This window comes from Helianthus annuus, chromosome 11 (assembly GCF_002127325.2).
Source record: "Helianthus annuus cultivar XRQ/B chromosome 11, HanXRQr2.0-SUNRISE, whole genome shotgun sequence".
Lineage (NCBI taxonomy): Eukaryota > Viridiplantae > Streptophyta > Magnoliopsida > Asterales > Asteraceae > Helianthus > Helianthus annuus.
This window is the reverse complement of record NC_035443.2, coordinates 172,533,038-172,560,585: the sequence shown is the minus strand read 5'-3', so window position 1 is coordinate 172,560,585 and position 27,548 is coordinate 172,533,038. Positions and strand designations below refer to the sequence as shown.

Genomic DNA, 27,548 nt, shown 5'->3' with positions numbered 1-27,548 from the left:
GGGGGGGGGGGGTCGAAAACGTATATACCAAAAAAATCTATAGAACCAGGGGGTCGAAAACGTATATACCCAAAAATTTCTATACGAAAACTACATATATAACACTTATAAACACTATTGAGCGAAAAGTTCGGGGGGTCGGGCGCCCCTCCCTGCCCCTTCTATACTTCGCCACTGCTGATACCAACTTCCTAATTCAGGCAATTGGTATCTAGGGTTCTTGATGGATATAGTCATATAGAACTTTGTTAGCTGTAAAGTTGTTCTTCAAATTATGGTCTTTTTGCATGTGGAAAGATTCTTCACATTTCTATAGGTAAAACAATTCTCAAGCAACCTCTTGTTTGATTCTTATATGCTATTTCCAGTCTTACTTGGAATATATACATGACCTTGTAGCCATATGATTCGTTCTCGACCAATTACACTCGAACCATTTAACATGTTACGTGTCAGAACCGACAAAATAACAAGTCTAGACAATAATAAGCGATACACGCGAAATGACATCTCTTTTGGAACCAATTGTCGGTCAAGTGTTCATCGGTTGTTCACTCGACGTGAAGAAGCCAATGCTGAAATCAAACTTGATGCATGTGAGCTCGCTTTTGTTACCGTCTTTCACCTTTAATGTAAGCGTGTATGAACCCTGTATTAATCAGACGACATTTTCGACCAATAAGAAAACTGAAAACAAAAATACGCGTATTATACTCATGAGTAAATTACGTTTTTGGCCCCTGTGGTTATATCACTTTTACTATATTAGCCCAAAATAAGAATTTTTAACATATCTGCCCCCATGGTTTCTATAACTAACCATTTTGGCCCCTAACTCTAGAGATCATGGGGGCCAAAATGGTTAGTTATAGAGACCATGGGGGCTAAAATGGTTAGACTTAGGGGTTAAAATGGTTAGTTACAGTGTCACACCCTGGCTTTGCGGAAGCGTGGTTAATTTGTGTGACTTCTTAATACCATAGCTTAATCATAACAAAGCTATATGAATTTAAAAACCATGCAAGTCATCCATTAAGTTTTTGAAAACATCGTACAATACCATTGTTTTTAACATGCAACCATAACCTTGTTCAGTAACATTACAACTTATAACAAAACATAAACGTGATTTAGGGATTGTGTCTTGTCCAGGTAAGAGACACAACCCTAAACCCTGATGACTTCATGACCAGTGCAGCGGAAAACGTTCCATACCGTGCCAGATCCGTTTAATTTCCTGAAATACATGTGAGTTGAAAAATCAACAATAATGTTGAGCGAGTTCATGTGTAAGTGAGTATGTAAAACCTTTGTGAGTATGAAAATAGTTGTGGTATGTAGCAGTGTAAGAGGACTTGTGATCACCAATGGTTTGCAAGGCCACTGACATATGTGAAGTGCAAATAGGGAGACTCAAACCTAGCAGATTTATGCCACGGCAAAGTATGTGGACAAAGTCACCCCACGGTCCGTTTCTAGTTTGGCCGGGGGCTGGGCTCGCTACACCCAGATAGATCTACCGCTCCTGTCCCTCGGTCCCTCCATGAGGACTAATGGCCCCATGTTGTTCCTATCCACTCACATGATCGTATAACACCTCCTTACGTTAAACATACCGTTGTAAAGTACTCGTAAATCATAGTAACATGTATTTCACCCCCGCAGTTAAGTAAACTGAAAACAGTTAGAGAAAAGGGGGACATGAACTCACAGTGAATGCGTATCTCTACCAAGTAATCCGAATATCCGAAGCTGTGCAACGACCTACAGGTGCTAATTCTATTAGACGGATGGCCGTGCCTTAGCTTTATAACTTACATTTTTAGGAGACGGTTAGACAACCGTTTCGTGTACATACTTGGTATTTTACTTTCCTTCCCAAGGATGGGGGATTTAAATACATGTGTATTTATACTATCTCATTAAGTCCCACTTAATATATTTTTTATTTCTCATTCCAAAATATAATTATTTTTCTCAAAAATAATATATTTTCTCTTTACATAATTCTTTCCAAAATAATACGTTGACATCATACGTGTTGGTGAATATTTCCGCGTAATGCGTAAGTTGCGTTTTAATGATTAGGTGGTAATAGAAATTACCGTTGTAGCTTTTATGCTTGTCGTATAAGCGTTTGTATTATTTTGGGTTTGACAAGTTAGTAAATATTATTTTTACTCTAAAAATAATATTTATACATTTTCACAAAATAATCATAAACAGTGTTGTGACAAAATATATTTACCGAATATATATTTATCACGTTTAGTTTTGTGAAAATCCCACCTCCGATTATTTAATAAATAAAGTCATGGCGAAATATAGTTTGAAAACATGTCAAAGTAGTCTAACACTTGTAAATAATTCTAAGTGTTAGATTTTTAGAAAATTTCGCCAGAGTTTCCCCTGTAACTGGAGGTGGCCACGCTTTCAAGCGTATCATTTTCTTTTACAAAATCACTTCTTTTATTTCAATCAATCAATTTCCAACATAATAAACAAGTTTCAACACTTCGAATTCGTAGACTAGTATGTAAAATCACAATATTACATGAACTTGTAGTTTTTTCTAAAACTATTATGTAGATCTCGTTATATTTAGTGGATCTATGTATAAAATAGTTTATTCTTGCAAAAACCCCGTTTTTGGAACAAATCACTCTTTACAACTTCCGAAAATTTTTATAAAAATTGTTATTTTGTCGGATCTTTCATTTCACAAGTGTTTATACACTATAAAAATCACATTTGTTAACCTGTTATACATCTTTTATAAAACATGATTTTCTCAACACCCGGTTCTACGAATATACCACTTGTACATACGTAGATCGGCTCGTTTTAAATACTATTTTTCACGTTAAAACACTTTTACACAAGTTCATGTTTCCCGTGTGGTGGAGTTTCACCTTTTAACCCTTGTACAAAAGAAACAAGTGTATGTCAAGATACGTGATCTTAACAAAGTCGGGTTAAACGATGATAAGAGCCACCACATCGTAGATCGGGCCATAAAAACCAACATATTCAAATACTACGACATTTACACGCGTTATGTTCTTTTATCCAACGATTTTCACTTTTTAGTAGACTTTAAAGATTCATGAAGCGGGTTACCGACATTTATCCGATAAAAATCCTTTTAACCACTTTAGACACGACTAATAACGAGTTTTAAACAATATACCTCTAGCTCGGGGCTAGGGAAGATTCTAGTCGAAAACTGCGTGGATAAAAGCAAATGCACGAGGTCCTTCAACTTCCGTTTGTTCCGAGCTTCGTTGTACGTGATCCTCAAGACTTGTATGCTCTTGGAATGGATGAAGCAAAACCGAAAAACGGATGGGTGGTGGTGGGGGTTCTCGGCCGTGAGGGGGAGCACAAGGGAGAGAGGGAGTGAGTTGGGTGGTGGTGTGTGAAATGTGTGAGAGAGTGTGCCTTTTATAGAGAGTTTAAGCGTTATCGTCCAACGGGTCTCGTGCTATCTAGATATTAGACAAAAGTAATAAAATAATAAAAAGAATTCGGCCTTGTCCCCTTGGTTGGGCCGATTTGGTTAGGGTGGTGGGACCACCCGGTTGGATCTCGATTGTTCAGTTACGGTTCAGTTATGTTAAGTCGGTTACTTAAAGGTCTAACCTCGTTAGTTGTTTAATGTGTTACAAAGCGGGTGTTAGGGTAATCAGGGACCCTAACTGGCTCAGAAAAATACTAACAGTAATTCTGGCAATATTTTTATGTTCCGGTTATTGTCAGGTTGTTCGGTCGGATAGGAATCCGTTAAAGTGCTTAAGATGTCCTTTAAGCGTCGTAAGTAATATTTTTAGCGACACAATTTATTCTGCAAAGTGTCGGGAATAATTCTTTGTATCTTGGCACTTTATTAATTAGCTAGAAGCTAGGGTGTAAATAAAAGTGCTGTGTTCCGTGCTTAAAGTATGTTTTAGGCACATCCAAATCTCTATATCTTATCCCTAGAGACGTAATCATACAACCCTTGTATCCTTACACACACTATGGGTGTAGTAAAATAATTCTGGCTCATTCAGGCCTTTGGAGGCAGTGTTTGCCTGATTGCTGGGTATATCAGCATGTTCACTGTGTATCCGTTTAGTGCTACTGTGCTTCTTGTGCATCAAGTTTGTCACTAGAGTTCAGTAATAAATAATGTAGTGACAGGAAAAATCAAAGTATGATGCAGACATGTACATGTATCAACAATCAAGTAGCAGTTTATCAGAAATCTCAGTTAAGCACAGTAATTAGGCAACAATTAATAGCTAATTAAGTCGTACGGATACTTGGTTTTGTGAGGGTTGCCACATTCTCCCCCCGTTAAATAAATTTCGTCCCGAAATTTAAGTTCTGCTTGTAGATGCAGAGTTTTTAGGAAATAAGTGGGGGTATTTCTCTCTCATCCGGTCCTCACGCTCCCAGGTGTATTCAGGACCATGTCTGGCATTCTAGCGAACCTTGACGAGTTTGACACTGCTCCGGCGGGTCCTGTTAACTTTCCAATCTGTGACCTCGACAGGTGCTTCTACGAAGTGGAGCGTGTCGTCAACATGAATCTCGTCGATAGGAATGGCAACGTCAACTTGAGTTGGACTCTTCTTTAAATTGGATACATGAAATGTATCGTGGACACCATTTAATTCAGCAGGTAGGTCCAACTTGTATGCTACGGTTCCAATTCTTTCTAGAATTCTGAAAGGACCAATGTAGCGTGGATTTAACTTCCCACGCTTCCCAAAGCGTGCCACACCCTTCCAGGGTGATACTTTCAATAACACCATCTCTCCAACTTGAAAATCCATATGTTTTCGGTTTGGATCCGCATAGGCTTTTTGTCTGTGGCGAGCGGCTTCGATGCGTTTAAGAATCTGCGCAATCTTGTCTGTCGTCTCTTGGACGATTTCGGGACCGGCAAGCCGCCTATCACCTGCGTCAGCCCAACATAGTGGTGATCGACACTTGCGTCCGTAAAGGGCTTCAAAAGGCGCGACACCAATACTGGTGTGGTAGCTGTTGTTGTATGAGAATTCGACCAAAGGTAAGTGCTTATCCCAGCTACCGCCCAAATCCATAGCACATGCTCTCAGCATGTCTTCCAAAGTCTGTATCGTTCGCTCGCTCTGGCCGTCAGTTTGCGGATGGAACGCAGTGCTCAGATTCAGTTGTGAGCCAAAAGCTTCTTGGAAGGATTGCCATATCCTTGACACAAACCTTCCGTCTCTATCAGAGATGATCGAGAGGGGTACTCCATGTCGTGCTACGATCTCTCTCAAGTAAATTTCCGCAAGTTTACTAGTACTGTCTTTCTCCTTGATTGGCAGAAAGTGTGCGGACTTTGTTAGGCGGTCAACAATCACCCAAATCATATCATGGCCTCTTGGCGTTCTTGGCAGTTTTGTAACAAAATCCATTGAGATTTGTTCCCATTTCCACTTGGGAATCTCAGGTTGTTGCAGAAGTCCCGAGGGCTTCTGGTATTCCGCCTTGACCTTAGCGCACGTTAAACATTTGCTCACGTAAATAGCAACGTCGCCTTTCATCTTAGGCCACCAATAGTAATTTTTGAGATCTTGGTACATCTTATCCGATCCAGGGTGGATAGAGTACCGTGACTTGTGCGCTTCATCGAAAATAACTTCCCTTAATTCACCAAATAGAGGAACCCAAATCCTTTTCTCAAAACATAGCGTTCCTTCCTCGTTTGGCACCAATATCTTCTCCATCCCACGGAGATACTCCTTCTCAAGGTTCTCCTCCTTGAGAGCTTCTTTCTGCGCTGCACGAACGCGCGAGGAGAGGTCGGTTTGGATTATCATTTCCATAGCCCTAACCCTTAGGGGCTTGATCCTTTCCTTACGACTTAAGGCATCGGCGACTACATTCGCCTTCCCTGGGTGATACTTTATCTCGCAGTCGTAATCGTTCAATAATTCGACCCATCGTCTTTGCCTCATATTCAACTCCTTCTGGTTGAATATATGCTGGAGGCTCTTGTGATCTGTGAAGATTGTGCACTTCGTACCATACAGGTAGTGTCTCCAGATCTTTAGTGCAAAAACCACTGCGCCTAGCTCCAAATCATGCGTGGTATAGTTCTTTTCGTGCACCTTCAGTTGGCGTGATGCGTAAGCGATGACCTTTTGACGTTGCATCAAGACACAACCCAATCCTTGACGCGATGCGTCGCAATATACCACAAAATCGTCGGTACCTTCCGGTAGAGCTAAGATTGGCGCGTTACAAAGCTTGTGCTTTAATATCTGAAATGCTTCATCCTGTTTGATTCCCCAATCAAACGTCTTGTCCTTCTGCGTGAGGAGCGTCAAAGGTTGAGCGATTTTCGAGAAATCCTCGATGAACCTTCGATAGTAGCCAGCCAAACCCAAGAATTGCCGAATCTCAGTTTGCGTTGTAGGCGTTTCCCAATCTTTGATCGCCTCGATCTTGGTTGGATCCACGTGGATTCCATCTCCGTTCACCACGTGCCCAAGGAATTGCACTTCTCGTAGCCAAAACTCACACTTAGAGAACTTGGCGTACAACTGTTCCTTCTTTAGTAGCTCCAGAATAGCTCTAAGATGTTGCTCGTGCTCAGCCTTCGTCCTTGAGTAAATCAGGATGTCATCGATGAATACAATCACGAACTTATCCAAGTACGGCTTACAAACCCGGTTCATCAAATCCATGAACACTGCAGGTGCGTTTGTTAAACCAAACGGCATAACTAGAAACTCATAGTGCCCATAACGAGTTCTGAAGGCTGTCTTCGGGATACTCTCCTCCTGTATCCGTAGCTGATGGTATCCAGATCGAAGATCGATCTTTGAATAGAAGCTTGAACCTTGAAGCTGGTCGAACAGATCATCGATTCTTGGCAGGGGATACCTATTCTTGATTGTCAGCTTGTTCAACTCTCTATAGTCAATACACATACGGAAACTACCGTCCTTCTTCTTCACAAACAAAACTGGAGCTCCCCAAGGCGAAAAGCTTGGTCGGATAAAACCCTTGTCTAACAACTCTTGAAGTTGCGTCGACAGTTCTTGCATCTCAGACGGAGCAAGTCTATAAGGTGCCTTAGCCACAGGCGCAGCACCTGGAACTAAGTCGATGCGAAACTCCACTTGCCTTTGAGGTGGCAAGCCAGGCAAGTCTTCTGGAAAGACTTCTGGGTATTCCCTCACGACAGGGATGTCTTCGATCTTCGGCTCGGCAGCCTTCTTATCCACAATGTGTGCTAGAAAAGCAACACATCCTTTCCTCAAACACTTCCTTGCTTTCAGGCAACTAATCATCTTTAACGGCGTCTCACGCTTTTCTCCATGAACAACAATGGTCTCACCATCGTCGGTCGGAATACGAACAACCTTCTCGTGACACACTATCTCAGCCTTGTTACTCGTTAACCAGTCCATCCCTACTACCACGTCGAAGCTTCCCAACTGGACTGGTAGTAGATCTAGAGTGAACTCGCGTTCTCCTAATTCAATCACACAGCCTCTGATCACATCATTGGCTTCTACCAACTTTCCATTAGCCAATTTGATTGCGTAGGGAATGTCTAACTTATTAGCGGCTAGCCCAAGTATATTCTTAAATTCTAGTGATATGAAGCTATAGTCGGCACCAGTATCAAACAGAACAGATGCATAGCGTTGATTTACAGGGAACGTACCAGTGACTACGTTGGGATCCTGGCGCGCTTCCTGTGCACCGATCTGGAACACCCTTCCACGGGCTTGGTTCAATCCTGGGCAATCCTTCTTGAAGTGCCCAATGTCACCGCAATGAAAACATCCTAACCTTTTTCCACTTCCCGCACCGCCCCCAACTGGCGGGTTGTTTTGATTGGCAGTTCCGGCTTGATTTGCATTGTAGCCTCGGTTATTCCCTTGTGGGCGATTTCCCAAACCACCACGATTATCGTTTCTATTCATATATCCTCCCTGGCCTCCTCGGCCTGTACTAGCCCAACATGATTCCTTTGAGTGGCCCGGTTTTCCACAAGATTCACAAACTTTCACGTTACAATTGCCAGTATGGTGGCGTTGGCAGTTGTTGCATTTGGGCTGGGTGCCCTGGTACCCTTTCCCTTTCTTGGTACTACCAGCTGATTTTCCCTTCTTTATTGCCATACTGACGCCTTGTTTGAGGTTTGAAAACTTCCTTTTGTTATCTCCTGAGGACTCAACGTGAGTCTCTGTCTTCTTTGCCTTGACTTCATCAAACTTGTTTAAACGAATTGCCTCCTCAGTGAGAGCCACGCTCAAATCAATGGCTTCCGTAATAGTTGCCGGTCTGGCGGAGGTCACCATGCTAATGATTTGGGGAGCTAACCCCCAAATGAAGTGCTCAATTCGCTTGTATTCAGGCGTGACCATATAAGGAACCACTAGAGATAGGTCATGAAACCTCTGGACGTATTCTGCAACCTTTGGTCCATCCATCTTTAGGTGCCAAAATTCAGTCTCCAACCTTTGAATTTCTGCGCGGGAACAGTACTTCTTGCGCATAAGCTCTTTCAATTCGGCCCAAGTCAGGGCGTAGGCGGCAGCTTCGCCTAGTGTTTGCACTTGTAAGTTCCACCAAGATAGGGCTCCGTCTAGAAACAGCCCTGAGATGTAAGTGACCTGCTGGTCGAGCGCACATTTGCTCATGCGGATGGTGGAATCAGTCTTCTCTGCCCAACGAACGAAAGCAACAGCACCACCCGTGCCGTCGAAGTTGATGGGCTTACAGTCCAAGAATTGTTTGTAGGTGCACCCATGAGGAGGATTTTGGTTGCCGTTGATGTTCGTGTTACTTCCGCTTGGTCCTTCTTGCGAGGCAGCATACTGAGCAATGGCGGCAGCAATAACTTGCTGTAGTTCTTCAGGAGTAGTGGGCATCGGCTGCGGTTGACGTCTTGGTGCCATCTTCTAAAGATGCGTACGTCGATTAGGCCATAGTAAACATACGTATATAGTAATAGTAATAGCATATAACATCTCATGTTATCAATATATCACACACAACATCCCATGTCCCAACATCCCATGTTGCAAATATCATACATACAACATCCCATGTCACAAAACATAAATAAGCAATCAAGTGAATCAGATATGGTGAGAATACAGCGATTGTTATATATATCGAGACCATAAAGTGTAGCAAGTGTGTCAGCACGTCACTGTATCATACAATCACAAATCAAATAGGGGCTACATCACCCCTGTCAAAAACAACATCACATCAGTGTCACATACAACCAGTACATCAACAAATATCAACAAAAATCTGTATCGTCAGATGGTCTCCAAAAGGCTGTGCAGTCACAATTGCGGTCGTCTCACCATCGCCTACCACTACAGTACCAATGAGCCCTATGCGGATGGGGGTGGAGGAGGGGGAAAGTGAGCGAAAAGTAAGCGGCGTAAGTGATACTAGTCCTCCTCCATCGCCTGCTGAGTACGGATCACGGACGCAACCTGCTGCTCCAGGGTCGAAAGTCGGGCAGCAATGTCAGGAGGAAATGATCGAAAAGGCTGAAATGATGAAGATGTCTGACCAAGATATGGACCAAAAGACAACTGAGCTCTCTCGAGCTCCTGGAGTCGCTGTGAATGAGACTCGTGCTGGTGTACAAACGACATCAAAAGATCCTCAATAGTATGGCCCAAATAAAATGGATGATATGGATCAGTGGGTGGCATCGGTGAGGAAGATGACCAAAGTAATGGCGTGCTGGTAAGATCGATAGGTGCAACAGAAGATGGGATAGATGCTATCTGAGGCATGAATGGCATGGTCATCGGTACATGACCGAAAGGGTGGGCTGAAGAGCCCTCTCCAGGCCCCGCTGGAGGAATAAACGGTGGGATCTGAAATGAAAAATCAGTATGATGTGTGCCAGTGTGATGTGGGGGAAACGGTGGAACATCCTCGTCCGCCGGTATCCACCCGTGCTGTGCCTCCTCATCTGGAGGATCCATGTGCTCAGCAAAAAGAGCGTGCTCGGGCTCGATGGGTAAAGGATCGATAGGAGCAATAACGGGGTCAACAGGTGCAATAACAGGATCGACAGGGTCAATAACAGGATCAGCAGGTATGTCACCTACGGGTAAAGGAACAATGGGATCAGCAGCAACATGATCGCCCTCGATCACAGGAACACCTACAGGGGGAACAGCATCAACAGGCTCAAGAGGAAAATCAGCATGAACAGGGTCATGCTCAGGTAAAGGATCAAAAGCAGCTGCCTGCTCTGGGGCTATGGCAGGCTCAGGGTCGTCGAACGCCATGTCAAAGTCAAAATCTGGGTCAATGGGACCGATAGGATCATCAGGGTCCTCTATGTGCTCATCCATAGGAATATACTCGATATCATGGTCAGGATCAAATCCTGGAGGGAAAACAGGGTCAGAATCCTCGATATCATCATGCTCAAACGCGTAACTCGGAATGGGGGCAGCTGAAGACGCATGATCAGGGTCTGAGTCGTGAATAAACTGTTGCGCGCTCGCCCCGCGAGATGATACAGATGCCACAGACTCAAAAGAGTCTGGGACTGGTGAGTGAATGAGCGAGTCTCCAGCTGGAACGTCAGCTATCATCAAGAGACCGCCAGCAGGTAGAGGAGCTACGTCAGGATCCTCGTCCTCAAATGGCTCGTCCTCGTAAAGCTCGATGTCGCCGTCGGCATCGGCGTCTGGCATAAGCTCATAAGCTGGGTAAGAAGCAAGAGGAATCGGTGCTGGAATCGCAACAATAGGGAGGTACTCAGCAGGATCGCCATCAATAGGCTCATAGGCACCCTCGGGTAAAGCGAAGGGTAAGGAGTCATCAGTGTGCTCATCGGCGCCGTCTGGTAACGCGAACGGCTGGAAGTCGTCATCGTCGGTGCTAGTATAGTCTGAGGTGTGCACCTCATGCTCCGAAGACATAACATCGTCTGACACTAACGGTAAAGGTCCAGTGGTATCTGATCCACCTGTAGCTGGTGAATCCATGGGTCTGTAACATAACACAGAATAAGCACAAAATCAGTGAATCAAATAGTCACATAAGTTACCAGATAATAATCACATAATCCACCTAGTCCCACTAGCCTCCCAGCCTCCCAGACTGTCCTTCCTAGTCTCACTAGCCAACACTCCTAGTCCCACTAGCCTCCCAGCCTCCCAGACTGTCCTTCCTAGTCCCACTAGTCAACACTCCTAGTCCCACTAGCCAACACTCCTAGTCCCACTAGCCTGAACCTCAGCCTCCCAGACTGAGCCTAGAATAATGAATAAAATGTGCTCAACATTTGTTTGTAAAAAGGTTTGTGGATCTGGACTTAAGTGGTATGCAGAAAAATGTTTTCGTGAGAGCCCTAGTGATCATAGTCTAGACTCGAGAAGGAATCCTAGTTCGCTATGATCAGAGCTCTGATACCAAGCTGTCACACCCTGGCTTTGCGGAAGCGTGGTTAATTTGTGTGACTTCTTAATACCATAGCTTAATCATAACAAAGCTATATGAATTTAAAAACCATGCAAGTCATCCATTAAGTTTTTGAAAACATCGTACAATACCATTGTTTTTAACATGCAACCATAACCTTGTTCAGTAACATTACAACTTATAACAAAACATAAACGTGATTTAGGGATTGTGTCTTGTCCAGGTAAGAGACACAACCCTAAACCCTGATGACTTCATGACCAGTGCAGCGGAAAACGTTCCATACCGTGCCAGATCCGTTTAATTTCCTGAAATACATGTGAGTTGAAAAATCAACAATAATGTTGAGCGAGTTCATGTGTAAGTGAGTATGTAAAACCTTTGTGAGTATGAAAATAGTTGTGGTATGTAGCAGTGTAAGAGGACTTGTGATCACCAATGGTTTGCAAGGCCACTGACATATGTGAAGTGCAAATAGGGAGACTCAAACCTAGCAGATTTATGCCACGGCAAAGTATGTGGACAAAGTCACCCCACGGTCCGTTTCTAGTTTGGCCGGGGGCTGGGCTCGCTACACCCAGATAGATCTACCGCTCCTGTCCCTCGGTCCCTCCATGAGGACTAATGGCCCCATGTTGTTCCTATCCACTCACATGATCGTATAACACCTCCTTACGTTAAACATACCGTTGTAAAGTACTCGTAAATCATAGTAACATGTATTTCACCCCCGCAGTTAAGTAAACTGAAAACAGTTAGAGAAAAGGGGGACATGAACTCACAGTGAATGCGTATCTCTACCAAGTAATCCGAATATCCGAAGCTGTGCAACGACCTACAGGTGCTAATTCTATTAGACGGATGGCCGTGCCTTAGCTTTATAACTTACATTTTTAGGAGACGGTTAGACAACCGTTTCGTGTACATACTTGGTATTTTACTTTCCTTCCCAAGGATGGGGGATTTAAATACATGTGTATTTATACTATCTCATTAAGTCCCACTTAATATATTTTTTATTTCTCATTCCAAAATATAATTATTTTTCTCAAAAATAATATATTTTCTCTTTACATAATTCTTTCCAAAATAATACGTTGACATCATACGTGTTGGTGAATATTTCCGCGTAATGCGTAAGTTGCGTTTTAATGATTAGGTGGTAATAGAAATTACCGTTGTAGCTTTTATGCTTGTCGTATAAGCGTTTGTATTATTTTGGGTTTGACAAGTTAGTAAATATTATTTTTACTCTAAAAATAATATTTATACATTTTCACAAAATAATCATAAACAGTGTTGTGACAAAATATATTTACCGAATATATATTTATCACGTTTAGTTTTGTGAAAATCCCACCTCCGATTATTTAATAAATAAAGTCATGGCGAAATATAGTTTGAAAACATGTCAAAGTAGTCTAACACTTGTAAATAATTCTAAGTGTTAGATTTTTAGAAAATTTCGCCAGAGTTTCCCCTGTAACTGGAGGTGGCCACGCTTTCAAGCGTATCATTTTCTTTTACAAAATCACTTCTTTTATTTCAATCAATCAATTTCCAACATAATAAACAAGTTTCAACACTTCGAATTCGTAGACTAGTATGTAAAATCACAATATTACATGAACTTGTAGTTTTTTCTAAAACTATTATGTAGATCTCGTTATATTTAGTGGATCTATGTATAAAATAGTTTATTCTTGCAAAAACCCCGTTTTTGGAACAAATCACTCTTTACAACTTCCGAAAATTTTTATAAAAATTGTTATTTTGTCGGATCTTTCATTTCACAAGTGTTTATACACTATAAAAATCACATTTGTTAACCTGTTATACATCTTTTATAAAACATGATTTTCTCAACACCCGGTTCTACGAATATACCACTTGTACATACGTAGATCGGCTCGTTTTAAATACTATTTTTCACGTTAAAACACTTTTACACAAGTTCATGTTTCCCGTGTGGTGGAGTTTCACCTTTTAACCCTTGTACAAAAGAAACAAGTGTATGTCAAGATACGTGATCTTAACAAAGTCGGGTTAAACGATGATAAGAGCCACCACATCGTAGATCGGGCCATAAAAACCAACATATTCAAATACTACGACATTTACACGCGTTATGTTCTTTTATCCAACGATTTTCACTTTTTAGTAGACTTTAAAGATTCATGAAGCGGGTTACCGACATTTATCCGATAAAAATCCTTTTAACCACTTTAGACACGACTAATAACGAGTTTTAAACAATATACCTCTAGCTCGGGGCTAGGGAAGATTCTAGTCGAAAACTGCGTGGATAAAAGCAAATGCACGAGGTCCTTCAACTTCCGTTTGTTCCGAGCTTCGTTGTACGTGATCCTCAAGACTTGTATGCTCTTGGAATGGATGAAGCAAAACCGAAAAACGGATGGGTGGTGGTGGGGGTTCTCGGCCGTGAGGGGGAGCACAAGGGAGAGAGGGAGTGAGTTGGGTGGTGGTGTGTGAAATGTGTGAGAGAGTGTGCCTTTTATAGAGAGTTTAAGCGTTATCGTCCAACGGGTCTCGTGCTATCTAGATATTAGACAAAAGTAATAAAATAATAAAAAGAATTCGGCCTTGTCCCCTTGGTTGGGCCGATTTGGTTAGGGTGGTGGGACCACCCGGTTGGATCTCGATTGTTCAGTTACGGTTCAGTTATGTTAAGTCGGTTACTTAAAGGTCTAACCTCGTTAGTTGTTTAATGTGTTACAAAGCGGGTGTTAGGGTAATCAGGGACCCTAACTGGCTCAGAAAAATACTAACAGTAATTCTGGCAATATTTTTATGTTCCGGTTATTGTCAGGTTGTTCGGTCGGATAGGAATCCGTTAAAGTGCTTAAGATGTCCTTTAAGCGTCGTAAGTAATATTTTTAGCGACACAATTTATTTTGCAAAGTGTCGGGAATAATTCTTTGTATCTTGGCACTTTATTAATTAGCTAGAAGCTAGGGTGTAAATAAAAGTGTTGTGTTCCGTGCTTAAAGTATGTTTTAGGCACATCCAAATCTCTATATCTTATCCCTAGAGACGTAATCATACAACCCTTGTATCCTTACACACACTATGGGTGTAGTAAAATAATTCTGGCTCATTCAGGCCTTTGGAGGCAGTGTTTGCCTGATTGCTGGGTATATCAGCATGTTCACTGTGTATCCGTTTAGTGCTACTGTGCTTCTTGTGCATCAAGTTTGTCACTAGAGTTCAGTAATAAATAATGTAGTGACAGGAAAAATCAAAGTATGATGCAGACATGTACATGTATCAACAATCAAGTAGCAGTTTATCAGAAATCTCAGTTAAGCACAGTAATTAGGCAACAGTTAATAGCTAATTAAGTCGTACGGATACCTGGTTTTGTGAGGGTTGCCACATACAGAGACCATGGGGGCAGATATGTTAAAAATTCTTATTTTGGGCTAATATAGTAAAAGTGATATAACCACAGGGGCCAAAAACGTAATTTACCCTATACTCATTTATGTACATTATTTGATTTAAAACTTTATTTATTTAAATATATACCGTAACGTGGTGGTTACAGACTTTGAACCAAATTTTATCTCTTCCATGAGTAATCTCAACTCTTAACGGTGTCCCTTTCAACCCATTTACTTATAAATGGGTCGAAGCGGGTTATCTCTCTTCTACAACAGGTCAAATAAAAAAAAAACAGACAAGGGAACGGGTCGAACGGATTGTAAGTCGTCCAAAGTGTAATCTTAAAGCATGCAACATCTTATATTGTTTTATTTAAAAAAATTATATTAATATTGTAATAAGGTAAGAGATACTAAAACAATAAAGTTCTATAAAGTCCAGGCAGAATTGCATCATTTTGAGAAAAAAGTTGTGCGTTAGTTTAAACAAAAATCATTTTTACCGTTTCTACACTACAGACCCTTTTTATTTAGGAATATTGGATTTTAATAATCTCAACTATTCGCCGTTAGCCGCCAACAGTCCCAACTTTAAAAATAACCACTGGCAGTCCCAATTATTGACATATTGGCCACCAATGGACCCTGACAAACAGAACCCTAACGCCGTTAGTCTCCAGTCACGGAAAACCGTTTGTGTCCAGAAAAAGGTTTCTAAAGGTCCGATCTAAGGTTACAAAGAGGTTTGGGACGAAAATGTTGAGCTTTCCGGCCAAAAAGTTGAGTTTTCCAGCGAAAAAGAAGATTTCCGGCGACTTTAATAATAAGGGCTTTTACTAGAAAAATGTTTCCAAAGGTCCATAATAAGGTTACAAAGAGGTTCGGGATGAAAATGTTGAGTTTTCCAGCAAAAAAACATTTTTCCAGCGACCGAAGACTAACGCCGTTAGGGTTCTGTTAGTAGGGTCCATTGAAAGCCAATATGTTAAAAGTTAGGACTGCCAGTGGTTATTTTTAAAGTTGAGACTGTTGGCGGCCAACGACGAATAGTTGGGATTATTAAAATCCAATATTCCTTTTATTTAATCAATCCTCCCTAGTTGTTGTAATCATATTCGAACATTAATTATGTTTAAAAAAAAAGTAAAATAAATAAATAACTAAAAAGTTGTTTGCGGGTCAACACAACCCGTTTGACACGTTACTCGCCCTGTCCATATTGCCACCTCTACTAATCATCACTAAAAGAAGCTCAAAAGGAAGCGACCCATATGCCCGTTGTCATCATTATTACGTATCGATGCTATTAACAATACAATGTTTGTCATTATTACTTGTTCATGATACAATGTATCCGAACAAACTTTAGTGATTTTCATTTAACGAGTGTTGTAACGAGAACAAAAACAGAATCAACATAAAATATAGAACAAAACCACTTACAGGGGGAGCTATTGTCGGTAAAAGTTGGGTGTAAGAAATTGTGAAGTCGCCAGCTGGAATCGGACACGATATATTAGCACAGAGGTCTCCGGTCTCGCTATAAACGCTCCATCCAAAGTATGCTACACCGATCACAACTTCCCCTTCGGATAATGGCTTATCTGAGATATTAAATCATCATAATCAGCGGTAATATAACGGATTTTGAAAGTGTTTCGCTTATATTTAAAAAAACTTACCTGTGAATGCAGAAATAACGAAAGAGGTCTCTTTGCCTTTTATTATCGGGTCAGGAATGATCTCGACTCCACTGACCGTGACAGCATACTCTTTCCTCTTATCTGCATAAAGCTTTACTATATTATCAAACACAAAACTATAACAGAGTACCTGACTAGAGACCAAGGCTCCATGTATAAGTCAAGGTCAACCCGTCTAACGTTGACCAACATGTATAAGTCAAGGTCAACCCGTCTAACATTGACCAACATGAATAACAGATTAACAGTGAGTGTGCATATCTACTAGTAGCAGTCAGTTGGAGATATAAAGCATGGAATGCCCATCATTCTCATCCCTCAACTTTTTAGGTTGTGCATTGAGTTGGTTTAGTTGTACATTACCCATGAGAATCCGAACCCTTCACCGTTCGATATGCAAGCCACGAATAGTCGAATTGCCCACACCGCAAGGGGGTGGGGCGGCGGACCTAGGTCAAGCCCAGGGTGGGCGGGCGGGCGCACCCCTTGAAAAAAAAATTAGTATTTTTTAAGCAAAAAAAACCGACCGCACCCCCTGAAAATATGCTTGAACCACTCATCCGCACCCCCAACAAGATTTGGATAATAAAACTGAATATCAAGGATAATACTAAATTAAGTTAAAAATTCAAACAAAGCTTGAATCTTCAAATTCCAGTGTTGTAAATATTGGGATTAATTTCCAATTACTCGGTAATAAGTAGTTTACCGATTAAATTTCACCTAGTCGGACCTAAAACTGGTAATCGGTTAAAGACAGTCAAATTCGGTCAAATTTTGGTCAAAATTGGTCAAAATCTTTTTAGTACTTAAAAAATTATAATTGTTAATCCGATCCAATTAATAAGTTTGAAAAAATTATTTTTAAAATTTTAAACAATTTTGTATACATATAAAATTACAATCCAATAAATCTCTATTAATCCACATCAATTGAGAAACTGAATCAAATTAGGTTTAACATTAAAAAAAAGAGGATTTCTTCTATCCCACACTCTCGGTGCATAAACAAAAGCTAAAATTCTAAAAATAAAAAAAAATGTGTGATGAACTACAAATTAAAAAGTTATTTGACGTATTTAACATCATGAAAATATGCGGAATTTGACAAAAGCAAATGCTCACTGCAATATTTGAAATCTTTGGCGTGTATAGAAGTTGCCATCATTGAGAGGATGTATAGAAGCACGATGAACAGCTTGATTTGAGTTATTTCCATTGAACTCTTCAATCTGAGATGAATCTAGATTGATTATGTGATCAGTAGTTGAGTACTATTTATTTGGTAGAGATGATGATATTGTTCTTGTACTGTGCTTCAAAATTGTTCCTACATTTAATTAATTCACTTGCATCAGTTTCGTCCTCAATATTTTTTAAACGTGTCACTTCAGTCTAAAAAGATAACGTCTTGCGTCAGTTCTATCCTAAACATTTTTAACGGACGTTATCTTTTTGGACTGAACTGGCATGTTTCAAAAATGTTGAGGACGGAACTGGCGCAAATTTTTTTTTGGATTGAAGTGTCATTTTCCACCAAACCATAGGGACGAAAATGACAATTAGTATGTTTTTTGTGTTAAACAAGTAGGTTTTCCTTGTTTATATTAACTAGTGTTGTACCCCACGTGTTGCGGCGGTACCAGTATAGTATTAACACGTGGTGTAGTTGCTAAAGGAGATTAAGAAGTAAATTTATTAAAATTTAGGGATTGTAGGATAATTTAGTACTTTACCCGGTGCGTTACGAAGGTATTAGTACAGTACTTGCACGTGATGTAGTCGTCAAAAGAAAATAAAGAAAATGTAGTAACTTTATTAAAGTTTAGAGATTGTATGATAACTAGGGGGAGTAAAAAAAGATATACTAAATACAAAGTAGTTTAAAAGAAAAAATAAACAAAAAAACACAAAGGGTGTAAACAAAAAGATACACAAAAATACAAAATACTTTAAAAGAAAAAAAAGCCACTAAATGACCACACCACTATAGCAAAAGTGGTGTTGTCATTTAATATATATATATATATATATAACTAGGATAAAGACCCGCACGCGTTGCGTTGCGGGGCTTTTTGAGTTGTACACATAGTATGATGCTAAAAAACCATAGCAAAAAAGCAAACACATATTTATAAATTTCATTTCGTGCAAATTGTAATCAAGTGCAGGTCAATGAAATGGGCTAGATCAAAAAATATTAATGTTATAAAATCATAACAAAAACCAAGCATAAATTTATAAATAGTAGGGTTCTTGCAAATAGGGATGAGCTCGGTACCGACCGGTACTGAAAATCCCCAAAAGTGGGTACCGGTACCGAATATACCCGGTACGGTACAGGTATTTGAGGGTAAAAACCGGTAAAAACCGGTACCGAACTGGTACTGTACCGTATCGGTACCGAAAATCTCAAAAGTCGGCACCGAATTGGTACTGAAAATGTACCCGGTTCGGTAAATTCGGTACCGGTACCGGTTCGGTACATAGTGGAAAATCATCTTACAAAGCACAATGCACACAATACAACTTCTATTGCACAATGCACACAATACAACTCCTATTGCACAACATTGTTGCAAAATCATCTTACAAAACACAATGCACAAAATACAACTCCTATTGCATAACATTGTTGCAAAATAATAGTATATAAATAACTAGTATTAAATGCTAAAATTTTTTAATTTACTATATGAATAAATAAAGTCTCTTTTTACATCCAGTAGTGACGAAGCTAAGATTTTTTCCTGAAGGCAGTCAAGGCTTAACCAAAATTTGACGAGGGGCAAGGTTTAAGCGTATAAATAACATTAAAAAAATTCATGAAGGGCAGTTAACCAATGGTTATACCAGGGGCGGACTTTATGTTGTCCGAGCCGTAGCACGGGCTACGGCTCAACTTTTTATCGGTAGTGTAAAAAAATCGGTTTTTATATCAAGAATACCCCTGAACAACTACGAGGACACACCTAAAAAAGAGTCTGTAACCTAAATCAATTGAAAATAATAAGCCCAAATCCTAATTGCCCAATATGTTAGCCCAAATCAATTGAAGATTGTAAATAATAAGCCCAATTGCCCAATATGTTAGCCCAAAATAATAAAAGATTGTAAATAATTGCCCAATTGCCTTGAAGTTTTAATGCACGGCACGGCACAACTACGAGGATACCAATCAATTAAAAATAATAAGCCCAAATCCCAATTGCCCATTTCGTCACACTAAAAGTGATGGTGATAAATTTGCAAACTTGAATAGAATAAGTGATCTTGCGTGTGTTATGGTTGAAACGGGAACGCATAGTTCTTTTCCTTCAGTTTATCGGGTAGTGAAGCTAGCTTTGCTTTTACCGGTTGCAACCACAACTGTTGAAAGATGTTTTTCGAAATTGAAGCTTGTCAAGACGGATTTACACAATCGAATGGGCCCGGAATTTTTGAACAATGCTATGGTTTGTGCGGTCGAAAATGATTTTTTACGTGAAGTAAAAGACGATGATGTGATAGAACGATTTCAAGCTATGAAAAAAAGAAGAGTACAAATCTATTAGATATTTGTTTTACTTTATTTATTTATCGTCGTTTTTTTAATTTTGTACAATTGCACGGTAAAAAAAATATTTAAGCTACCCCTGAGTTAATGTTCTAGTTCCGCCATTGAATTATACCATAGGTCGGGTCTGATCCTACATTTGAATACGAAAACATATTTTAAAAGCTTACATAATATGATAGTATGTATGGCTTTTAAAAGCTTGCATAATATGAAAATATGTATGGCTTTATAGATAGCATCACATTATAGGGTTTTTTTTTTACAAATGCCCCCAAAATAGTTTCACATCAATACGGTTGAGTTTTTACCTTTGATATTTTGTGTTAATAAAATTTGGGTTATTGGATTTTAATATCCTAAGTTTCACATGTTCGTTGATAATAATTTCAAATATAAAAATTCTCTCTAACGATCCCAACTTGTAAGAATTTGACCCTCATTGATCCATTTCTAACATAGGTGCACTTTAATCAATTAAGGAGTCTGCAGATGCATTTGAATCTATTGAGGAGATCAAATTTTATATGTTAGAAAATGATCAATGGAGGGCAATCTATATGTTAGAAAATGACCAATGGGGGGCAATCTTTTACAAGTTGAGATCGTTGGAGGAAATTTTTAAAGTTAGATTATTATCGGCAACAGGTGAAACTTATGGTAACCCATAAAAATTGTACACTTTCACATCAAATTTGTACACTCCTCCTTGAGCCGCTCTTGGATCTAAACCTTAGGTGAAAATATGATGGTTTCTTATAACACCAAACTAGGATAGGCACTTTATTAGAAGGGAGCATAGGAGCCAATGAGGTGGTTGAGTGGTAAGGGAGATACTTGGTATTCTAAGGGATCCAAGTTCGATTCCTGCCCTCCCCATTATTTTATGTGGCACTTGGTGATGATGGGAGACTAGGCGAATATGTGAAGATCGCTAGTTCGATCCTTGAACTGAGCGGGTTTTACCTCACCGCACGGTTGTGCCTTCGGGCGGGTGTTCACGGGCTTCGGCTCTAGGTGAGGGTTTTCCCCGGTTTGGAGGCGAGTGTATCCCAATGTGGTGAATTTCGTCAGTAGCCCATTTGGAGGATTACCGTGCCTTCGGGCGAGTGTTCACGGGCTTCGACCCTAGGTGAAGGTTTTCCCCGGTTCGGATGCGAGTGTATCCCAATGTGGTGCCCATTTGGAGGATTCGTTAAAGAAGGGAGCATGGGAAAGGGCATGGCTATTGACTTCTGGCGTGACGTATGATGGGGCGACAAGCCGTTGAGGGATTAGTTTCCTTCCCTATACTCATTAACAGCCTCTAAAAAATGTTTGGTACAATTGTACAAAACTGTTATGATGGTTCCGATGGTAACCGGAGATGTGATTGGAGGCACTCCGTTATGGAGGGGTGAGAGTCTAATCTGTGGAACCAGTGTGCTGATATTCTAAACCAAGCTGTTATTACAGAAGAGGATGGGTGAATTTGGGATATTGACCATGCAAAGTCTGTTTCATCCTTTTCTAACAGCTTTTTTTGGTGTATTTGGAAGGCGCGAAACGAGAAGTTATTCAATTAAAAGGAGAGATGCACCAAGAAAATCATGTTTAGTAGTACTTTGTTTCTTGGCTTAGCTTCTTGCTAGCCTTCGGTTTCTTGATGAAATTTCGCTGTTCAGAAAAGGCACTTTACATGATGTTTTCGCCGTTCTAAAAAGGGATAGGATAGGCACTTTACATCATGTAGTCTTGTTCCGGATTTTATTATGGAGTCTCAGTTTGCGTTATATGGATTTGATTACGATGGTATTTAAGTTATGTTTAGTGTTAATTTGATATACTGATAGTACATTAAGTACTGCATAACACCAAGTGAAAATTCTAAGCCTATAAAAGTTGACCATGTATCATCGGCGTTTTAACTTTTTTACTGATCCAACTTTCGTCATTAGCGTACAAGATGGTCACCAGCTCTTGCAAGCGTTGAACACGTGCTAAATCTAACAAGCGTTTCGCAAACATATTCGTTATTGTTGGAAATCAAAGTTTTAAAAATCCATATAATCGATGTGAAACGACTCCTCGTAGCAAAATAAGCGTATATTCATATTTCATACAATCTCTTCGGGGAAAATAATTTACAAAAGTGTAAGGAATATCACTGACACTAAAGTCCACATACACAACAAAGAAACCGTAAACAGATTCATAACACAGCAACATAAAAGTTAAAACCTCGTTAAGCCTTAAAAGAAACTATTGTATTGGCTAGTAAGAGAGTCCTTGAGATTTTTGTAAAGCCCAAATAACGAGTATTGACGAAGGTTTTTTACCTCGTACCATGAATTGAAAACAGTTGCGTGTTTATCGGTTCCAGAAAACGCGAGTTGTATTCCGATGCTGCAATCAACGGTCCCGCCTCTGTATTTGCATGAATTAGTCCTGATTGCACAGTCCTGGTTGTTAAGGCACACAAAGTTGCTTTTGCCCGAACATGAAGCACACCCGTCACGTTTCCAATATAAGTTTTGTAGCCTGCCCTTTTGGAACTCCATCACCTGTAAACACAAGTTATAAGTGTCTCGGTTATAGCTTGGCTTAACAGGCCGTCAAAACGGGTCAGAATGATTGGGTTGACCCGTCCGCCTTTGTTTCACTTGATAACTGATGTGCCAAACATGATTATAAAACCTATTACTATGAAACCAATCGGGTTTTTATTTTGGAGAAAAGGACGTTTAACGGGCTGGCAATTGGGTACCTGTTAAGACACGATTAGACCTGTTTGACTGAAAAATACACCCTTTGACTTTTTTAATTTTTAAAATAATTAAAATTACAATGTTAGGATCTATCATTTATTCATCTTTATACATAAAACATAAAACTGTTTTATAAACATGAGGTAAAAGGTAGTTAAACGAGTCGTAATCATGTTTGAAACTTATGTTGTGCGCGCTGTCAGAAACCTGTTAAACCTGTTAAGACACGATTTGCCAGCCTTACTTAACCTGTATCCAACACGTTTGACCCATTTCCCGTGAGTTTTTAAATTTTATCCATTACTTATTAGCTTTAAACATTAAGGCCCGAATCAAACTATCTTCACAAACGGGGTAACAATGTTTTAGTAATTTTTAGATTTATAACGAATACAGTAAACATGATTATAAAAAACTATTACTATAAAACAGGTTGCATTATATTTAGAATAAAACAGTTTTTAACCTGTGATCTGTTTCCACTGAGTTTTTAACTTTATCTGTTACTTTTAAACATAAAAGCCCAATATAAACCGTTTTCAAACAAACAGCTTGACAAATTCTAGTCGTACACTTAATTAATAATTACAACATTTAACTTGATTATTTTTACAAAAATAATACAGTTTTGACTTGATATGATCTTACCAGTGTGAAACTAGTGACGATGTATGTACTGTTTGCAACAAAAGCAGGGAGTGATCTTGCAGCATACTTTCTACCAGCAAATGCCACCATATAACCACCGACAGAATCCTGTTAATTCCAAAGCAAGATATTAAATGAAGTGACAAACATATTTTTTATTGCACATTTTTTCTCCTTTTTCAGGAAGTATTCATGCAAGGGATACAAATCATAATTCCAAGTAGCTTTCATCACCTTGAACTCAACTACGCAACTACCTTCAAATCTCTACTTACACTTTCAAAACCACATATCGTTTCTTAGTCCTAGTTTATCTACGGTCTTTGGTTGAAACATGCCCTTGTCATGTTGATTAATTAGCACAGTAAAAGCATTCTATTTTACGACAAACAGGGATGTTGCACAGCTTTGTACATGTCAAATAACAAGTTAATGGTTTTGACAAAAGTACAAATCACGTTTTACCAATGTTTTACAGCAGCATTGGGTTATTTAAACATTTTTTGCAAGATGGTTCGTATTGCAAAGAAATGCCAAGTATGAAAAGTTATTGATGGCCCAATAAAATGCAAAAAAACTACCATTAGTCACATGAAATGGAACATCAGAGCTCCCCTAACTTCTCATTAATAGGGGTGTTCAAAAAGCTCGCGGCTCGAGGCTCGCTCGAAACTTGCTAGAAAAAAGCTCGTTTTGTTTTAGAGCCAGCTCGTTTTGTTTTCAAGCCGAGCTCGAGCTAGGGGTGCTCGGCTCGTGGCTCGACTCGTGTGTATGTGTGTCAGTGTGTGTTTATATGCTACATAGTTGTTAATCGTAAATAGCGACAAATAGCGAGAAGATACCTATATGATACATTGCGAATAGCGATAAATAGCGGGCGTTGTTTAGCAACACTAGAAATATTTTATAAAATTTTATATGTATATTATATCAAAATACCCTTGTATATATGCTATTTTACATGTATATTTAACAAAAAACCTATAATCCAGCTATTTTATACCTATATTTAATTGCTATTTATACTAAAAAAAAGTGTTGCTATTCTCGCTATCCATCGCTACAACCCTAATGGTGACATTAGACCTATATGCTACGTAGCGCGCTACAGCGATCGCTAGAATCGCTATTGACAAGACAACTATGATACACATACATATTTTTTTAGAAATGCGTGTTAATTTTTTATTTTTGGTTTTTATGTTATCAATATTTGTAAAAAAATTAAAAAAATAACAAGCCGGCTCGATTGAGCTCGAGCTGGCTCGAAGTTTTTACGAGCCGAGCTCGAGCTCAAGCCCAACTTGGCTCGGCTCGACTCAGCTCGATTACAACCCTATTCTCATAGATTTCTCTGTCAAATTACTTGTCAAAGCAACAACTACCCATTAATCAAACTCGGATTTTATGCAAGTATTTAAATTCCAGAATGCAACCGTTAAACTCTACATCTCCAATTTTCCCAGCCCCATATTAAGGTTAACTATCTATCAACCAATGAACCAAATCAAAATGAAAACCATTTTGCAACTTCATACACATACTTCTATAAGATATTTTAGACACCAAGAGCAATAAACCAGCAGAACACGTTTTAAGACAATTTCCGGGACTATTTTGTAGTTTTGGGTATAGTTAATCTTTTACAATGGTAAGCAAAAGAACATTGGCAAAATCTTCTAAGCCACACAAATGTTCATTGCAGGAGTTATATCTAAGTCAGCAAGAAACTGTGAAATGACTACGTACGTATGCCTTTTCTTTTAAGTAATACACATCAATGATAGTGAGTAATGATTATAATATCACAATAAGTCAATAACCAATACCACCATGGGTATCACTTGATGCAATAATGTTCCTGAAGTCCTACTAGATGATGATCGATCAAAAACATCATATAAATATATAATTCCAACAGACTTGCTCCCAATTTTCCTCAAAGGGACACACATACACAGATCTGGAAGGCTATGATCAATGTTCAGTGTCACATAACCAGTCTAATTTATTGAACTATTTCTACTCGTTTAAGTTGTTTTATTAGTTAGAAATAGCCAATAAGCGCATCATTAAACGATGTGAACAAAACAACAAAACTAATTTCCTTGTCTCCCTATATTAGGTATCCTATCACACCACATTATTCTCATTAATTGAACAAGCCCGACACAAATCCAAACTCAGTAAATTTACACAAATTGATCATGCAATAGCAAGTTAAAGTGAGATATTGTTCACTGTCACAGAGACACAGAATCAATCTGATTTATTGGATTATTTATACTTGTTTAAGTCATTTTAGCTAGTAAATATCCTATAAAAGTGTCATTAAACGATGTGAGCAAAACAGCAAAACTAATTTCCCTTTCTTCCTAAATAAGGTATCCTATTAGACCACACTATTCTCATCAAATTACAAGCTCGACACAAATCCAAACTCAGTCGATTCACACAAGTCGATCATTCAATAGCAAGTTAAAGTGAGATATTGTTCACTGTCACAGAATCACTCTTATTGAACTATTTCTAGTCCTTTAAGTCATTTTGGTTTGCAAATATCCAATAAGTTTATCAATATACAAAATGTGAACACAACATCAAAGCTATTTGCCTAAATTAGGTATCCTATTTAGACCACACTATTCCCATCGATTAAACACGCTCCACACAGATCCAAACTAAGTATATTCACACAAATCGATGATGCAACTATTCGAGCAATTGTTAAAGACTTAAAGTGAGAAACTATTCACTGTTACAGAATCAATCTGATTTATCGAACTATTACTACTCCTTTAAGTCGTTTCTGTTAGCAAATATCCAATAAGCTTATCATTAAACAATGCGCACACAACATCTAGACTAATTGACCCTAAAATGCCTAAATTAGGTATCCTATTACACCAAACTACACTCATCGATTCAACAATCTCAACACAGATGCAAACTCAGCGAATTCACACAAATCTATAACGCAATCGCAAGTTAAAGCGAGAAACTGTTCCCTATCACATATTCAATCTTACTTAACTATTTATACTCCTTCAACTCCTTTCTGTTAGCAAATATCCAATAAGTTTGTCAATAAACAATGTAAACACAACAACAAAACTAATTTCCCTAAATTAGGTATCCTATCCTATCATACCACAACCTCAACACAGATCCAAACTCAAAAAACTCACACAAATCCATCAATCAATCGCAACATAAACAAATCAAATTAACAAATTAGTGAAAGTACCGGCTGGAAGCTACTGCTATTAACCGTGAGAAGCGAGATCTCATCCACTTTAGGTCGAAAAACCGATAGCTGAGCACCGTTAGACGAAAGCGAAAGCCTCCGATCACACGGCGACAGCTGCACCGAGGTGTTGCCGTTGAAGAAGAACGAAGTCCTTGAAGTAAACGCGATTCCGAAAGTGAAACCGTCGGACCTCTGTACGGTGGTATCAGTGCACGGCGAGAAGACGCGGTTGTTGTCAGTGCTCGATTGGACGAGATACGGCGTCGTGGAGATGATTGTGGCGACGGCGATGAGGAGGAGTGAAGTCGCCGGAATCGCCATTGCCGGAGAGAAGGTTTAGGGTTTGAAAATTGGGTGATTTGTGCCGTTGGATGTTGGGATGATGGTGGTGCACTGGATTACAGCTGTGACGTTATGCGTTGGATTCAAGGCTTTTTTTTTAAAAAAATGGTTGTATGATTTGTTATTTTTATTGGATTCAAGGCTTTAAAAAAAATTGCTTGTATGATTTGTTTGTTGATGTAGCCCGTTGTAATATTAGTAATATTGCTGTTACATATGTAAATTGGGTTGATGGGTTGTAGTAAAATTAGTTAAGTTGGGCTATTCATTTAAATTGGGTTGTTGGGTTGTAGTAAAATTAGTTAAGCTGGGCTATTCATTTAACTTAGCAGGTTGGTGGATTATATTAAATGGGTTAAACATGTCAAACTGAATACTACACGTTATATGAGCATATTAGATATGAATAATCTGAAACCTGATACTTTTCATGTCATGTTTATGCCAAGTTTT

The 27,548-nt window shown here is 39.3% G+C and overlaps 2 protein-coding genes across 5 annotated transcripts; both read right to left on the bottom strand.

Moving 5' to 3' along the window:
• Positions 1 to 288: 288 nt before the first annotated feature.
• On the bottom strand, positions 289 to 17,870 carry LOC110887314 (putative phosphatidylglycerol/phosphatidylinositol transfer protein DDB_G0278295). 4 transcript variants are annotated; one of them, XM_035980079.1, is made up of 4 exons: positions 17,678 to 17,869; positions 16,532 to 16,633; positions 16,293 to 16,453; positions 289 to 649 (listed from the first exon to the last, which is right to left on the bottom strand). In XM_035980079.1, exons 1-4 carry the CDS (start codon positions 17,769 to 17,771, stop codon positions 533 to 535), a joined length of 474 nt encoding a protein of 157 aa, XP_035835972.1. In that variant the 5' UTR covers positions 17,772 to 17,869; the 3' UTR covers positions 289 to 532. The 4 variants fall into 4 exon arrangements, with proteins under 4 accessions (XP_035835972.1, XP_035835973.1, XP_035835971.1 ...); XM_035980080.1 differs by lacking the exon at positions 17,678 to 17,869 and adding an exon at positions 16,916 to 17,017; XM_035980078.1 differs by lacking the exon at positions 289 to 649 and adding an exon at positions 10,729 to 11,013 and having other exon boundaries at positions 17,678 to 17,868.
• A 4,284-nt stretch (positions 17,871 to 22,154) lies between these two features.
• LOC110891057 lies at positions 22,155 to 27,254 on the bottom strand. Its single transcript, XM_022138718.2, has 3 exons — positions 26,751 to 27,254; positions 23,504 to 23,611; positions 22,155 to 22,651 (listed from the first exon to the last, which is right to left on the bottom strand). The coding sequence occupies exons 1-3, from the start codon at positions 27,072 to 27,074 to the stop codon at positions 22,340 to 22,342; spliced, it is 744 nt and encodes a 247-aa protein (XP_021994410.1). The 5' UTR covers positions 27,075 to 27,254; the 3' UTR covers positions 22,155 to 22,339.
• Between the last annotated feature and the right edge of the window lie 294 nt (positions 27,255 to 27,548).

Bases quoted from the DNA above. Each gene is read 5' to 3' on its own strand.
- LOC110887314 (XM_035980079.1), bottom strand. From the start codon at position 17,771: ATGGAAATAACTCAAATCAAGCTGTTCATCGTGCTTCTATACATCCTC. The intron at 16,634-17,677 runs GTGAGCATTTGC...AGCTTTATGCAG, and splicing joins CAAAGATTTCAAATATTGCA to ATAAGAGGAAAGAGTATGCT. The intron at 16,454-16,531 runs GTAAGTTTTTTT...TTAATATCTCAG, and splicing joins CGTTATTTCTGCATTCACAG to ATAAGCCATTATCCGAAGGG.
- LOC110891057 (XM_022138718.2), bottom strand. From the start codon at position 27,074: ATGGCGATTCCGGCGACTTCACTCCTCCTCATCGCCGTCGCCACAATC. The intron at 23,612-26,750 runs GTACTTTCACTA...TGGAATTAACAG, and splicing joins ATAGCAGTAGCTTCCAGCCG to GATTCTGTCGGTGGTTATAT. The intron at 22,652-23,503 runs GTAAGATCATAT...TTGTGTTTACAG, and splicing joins TCGTCACTAGTTTCACACTG to GTGATGGAGTTCCAAAAGGG.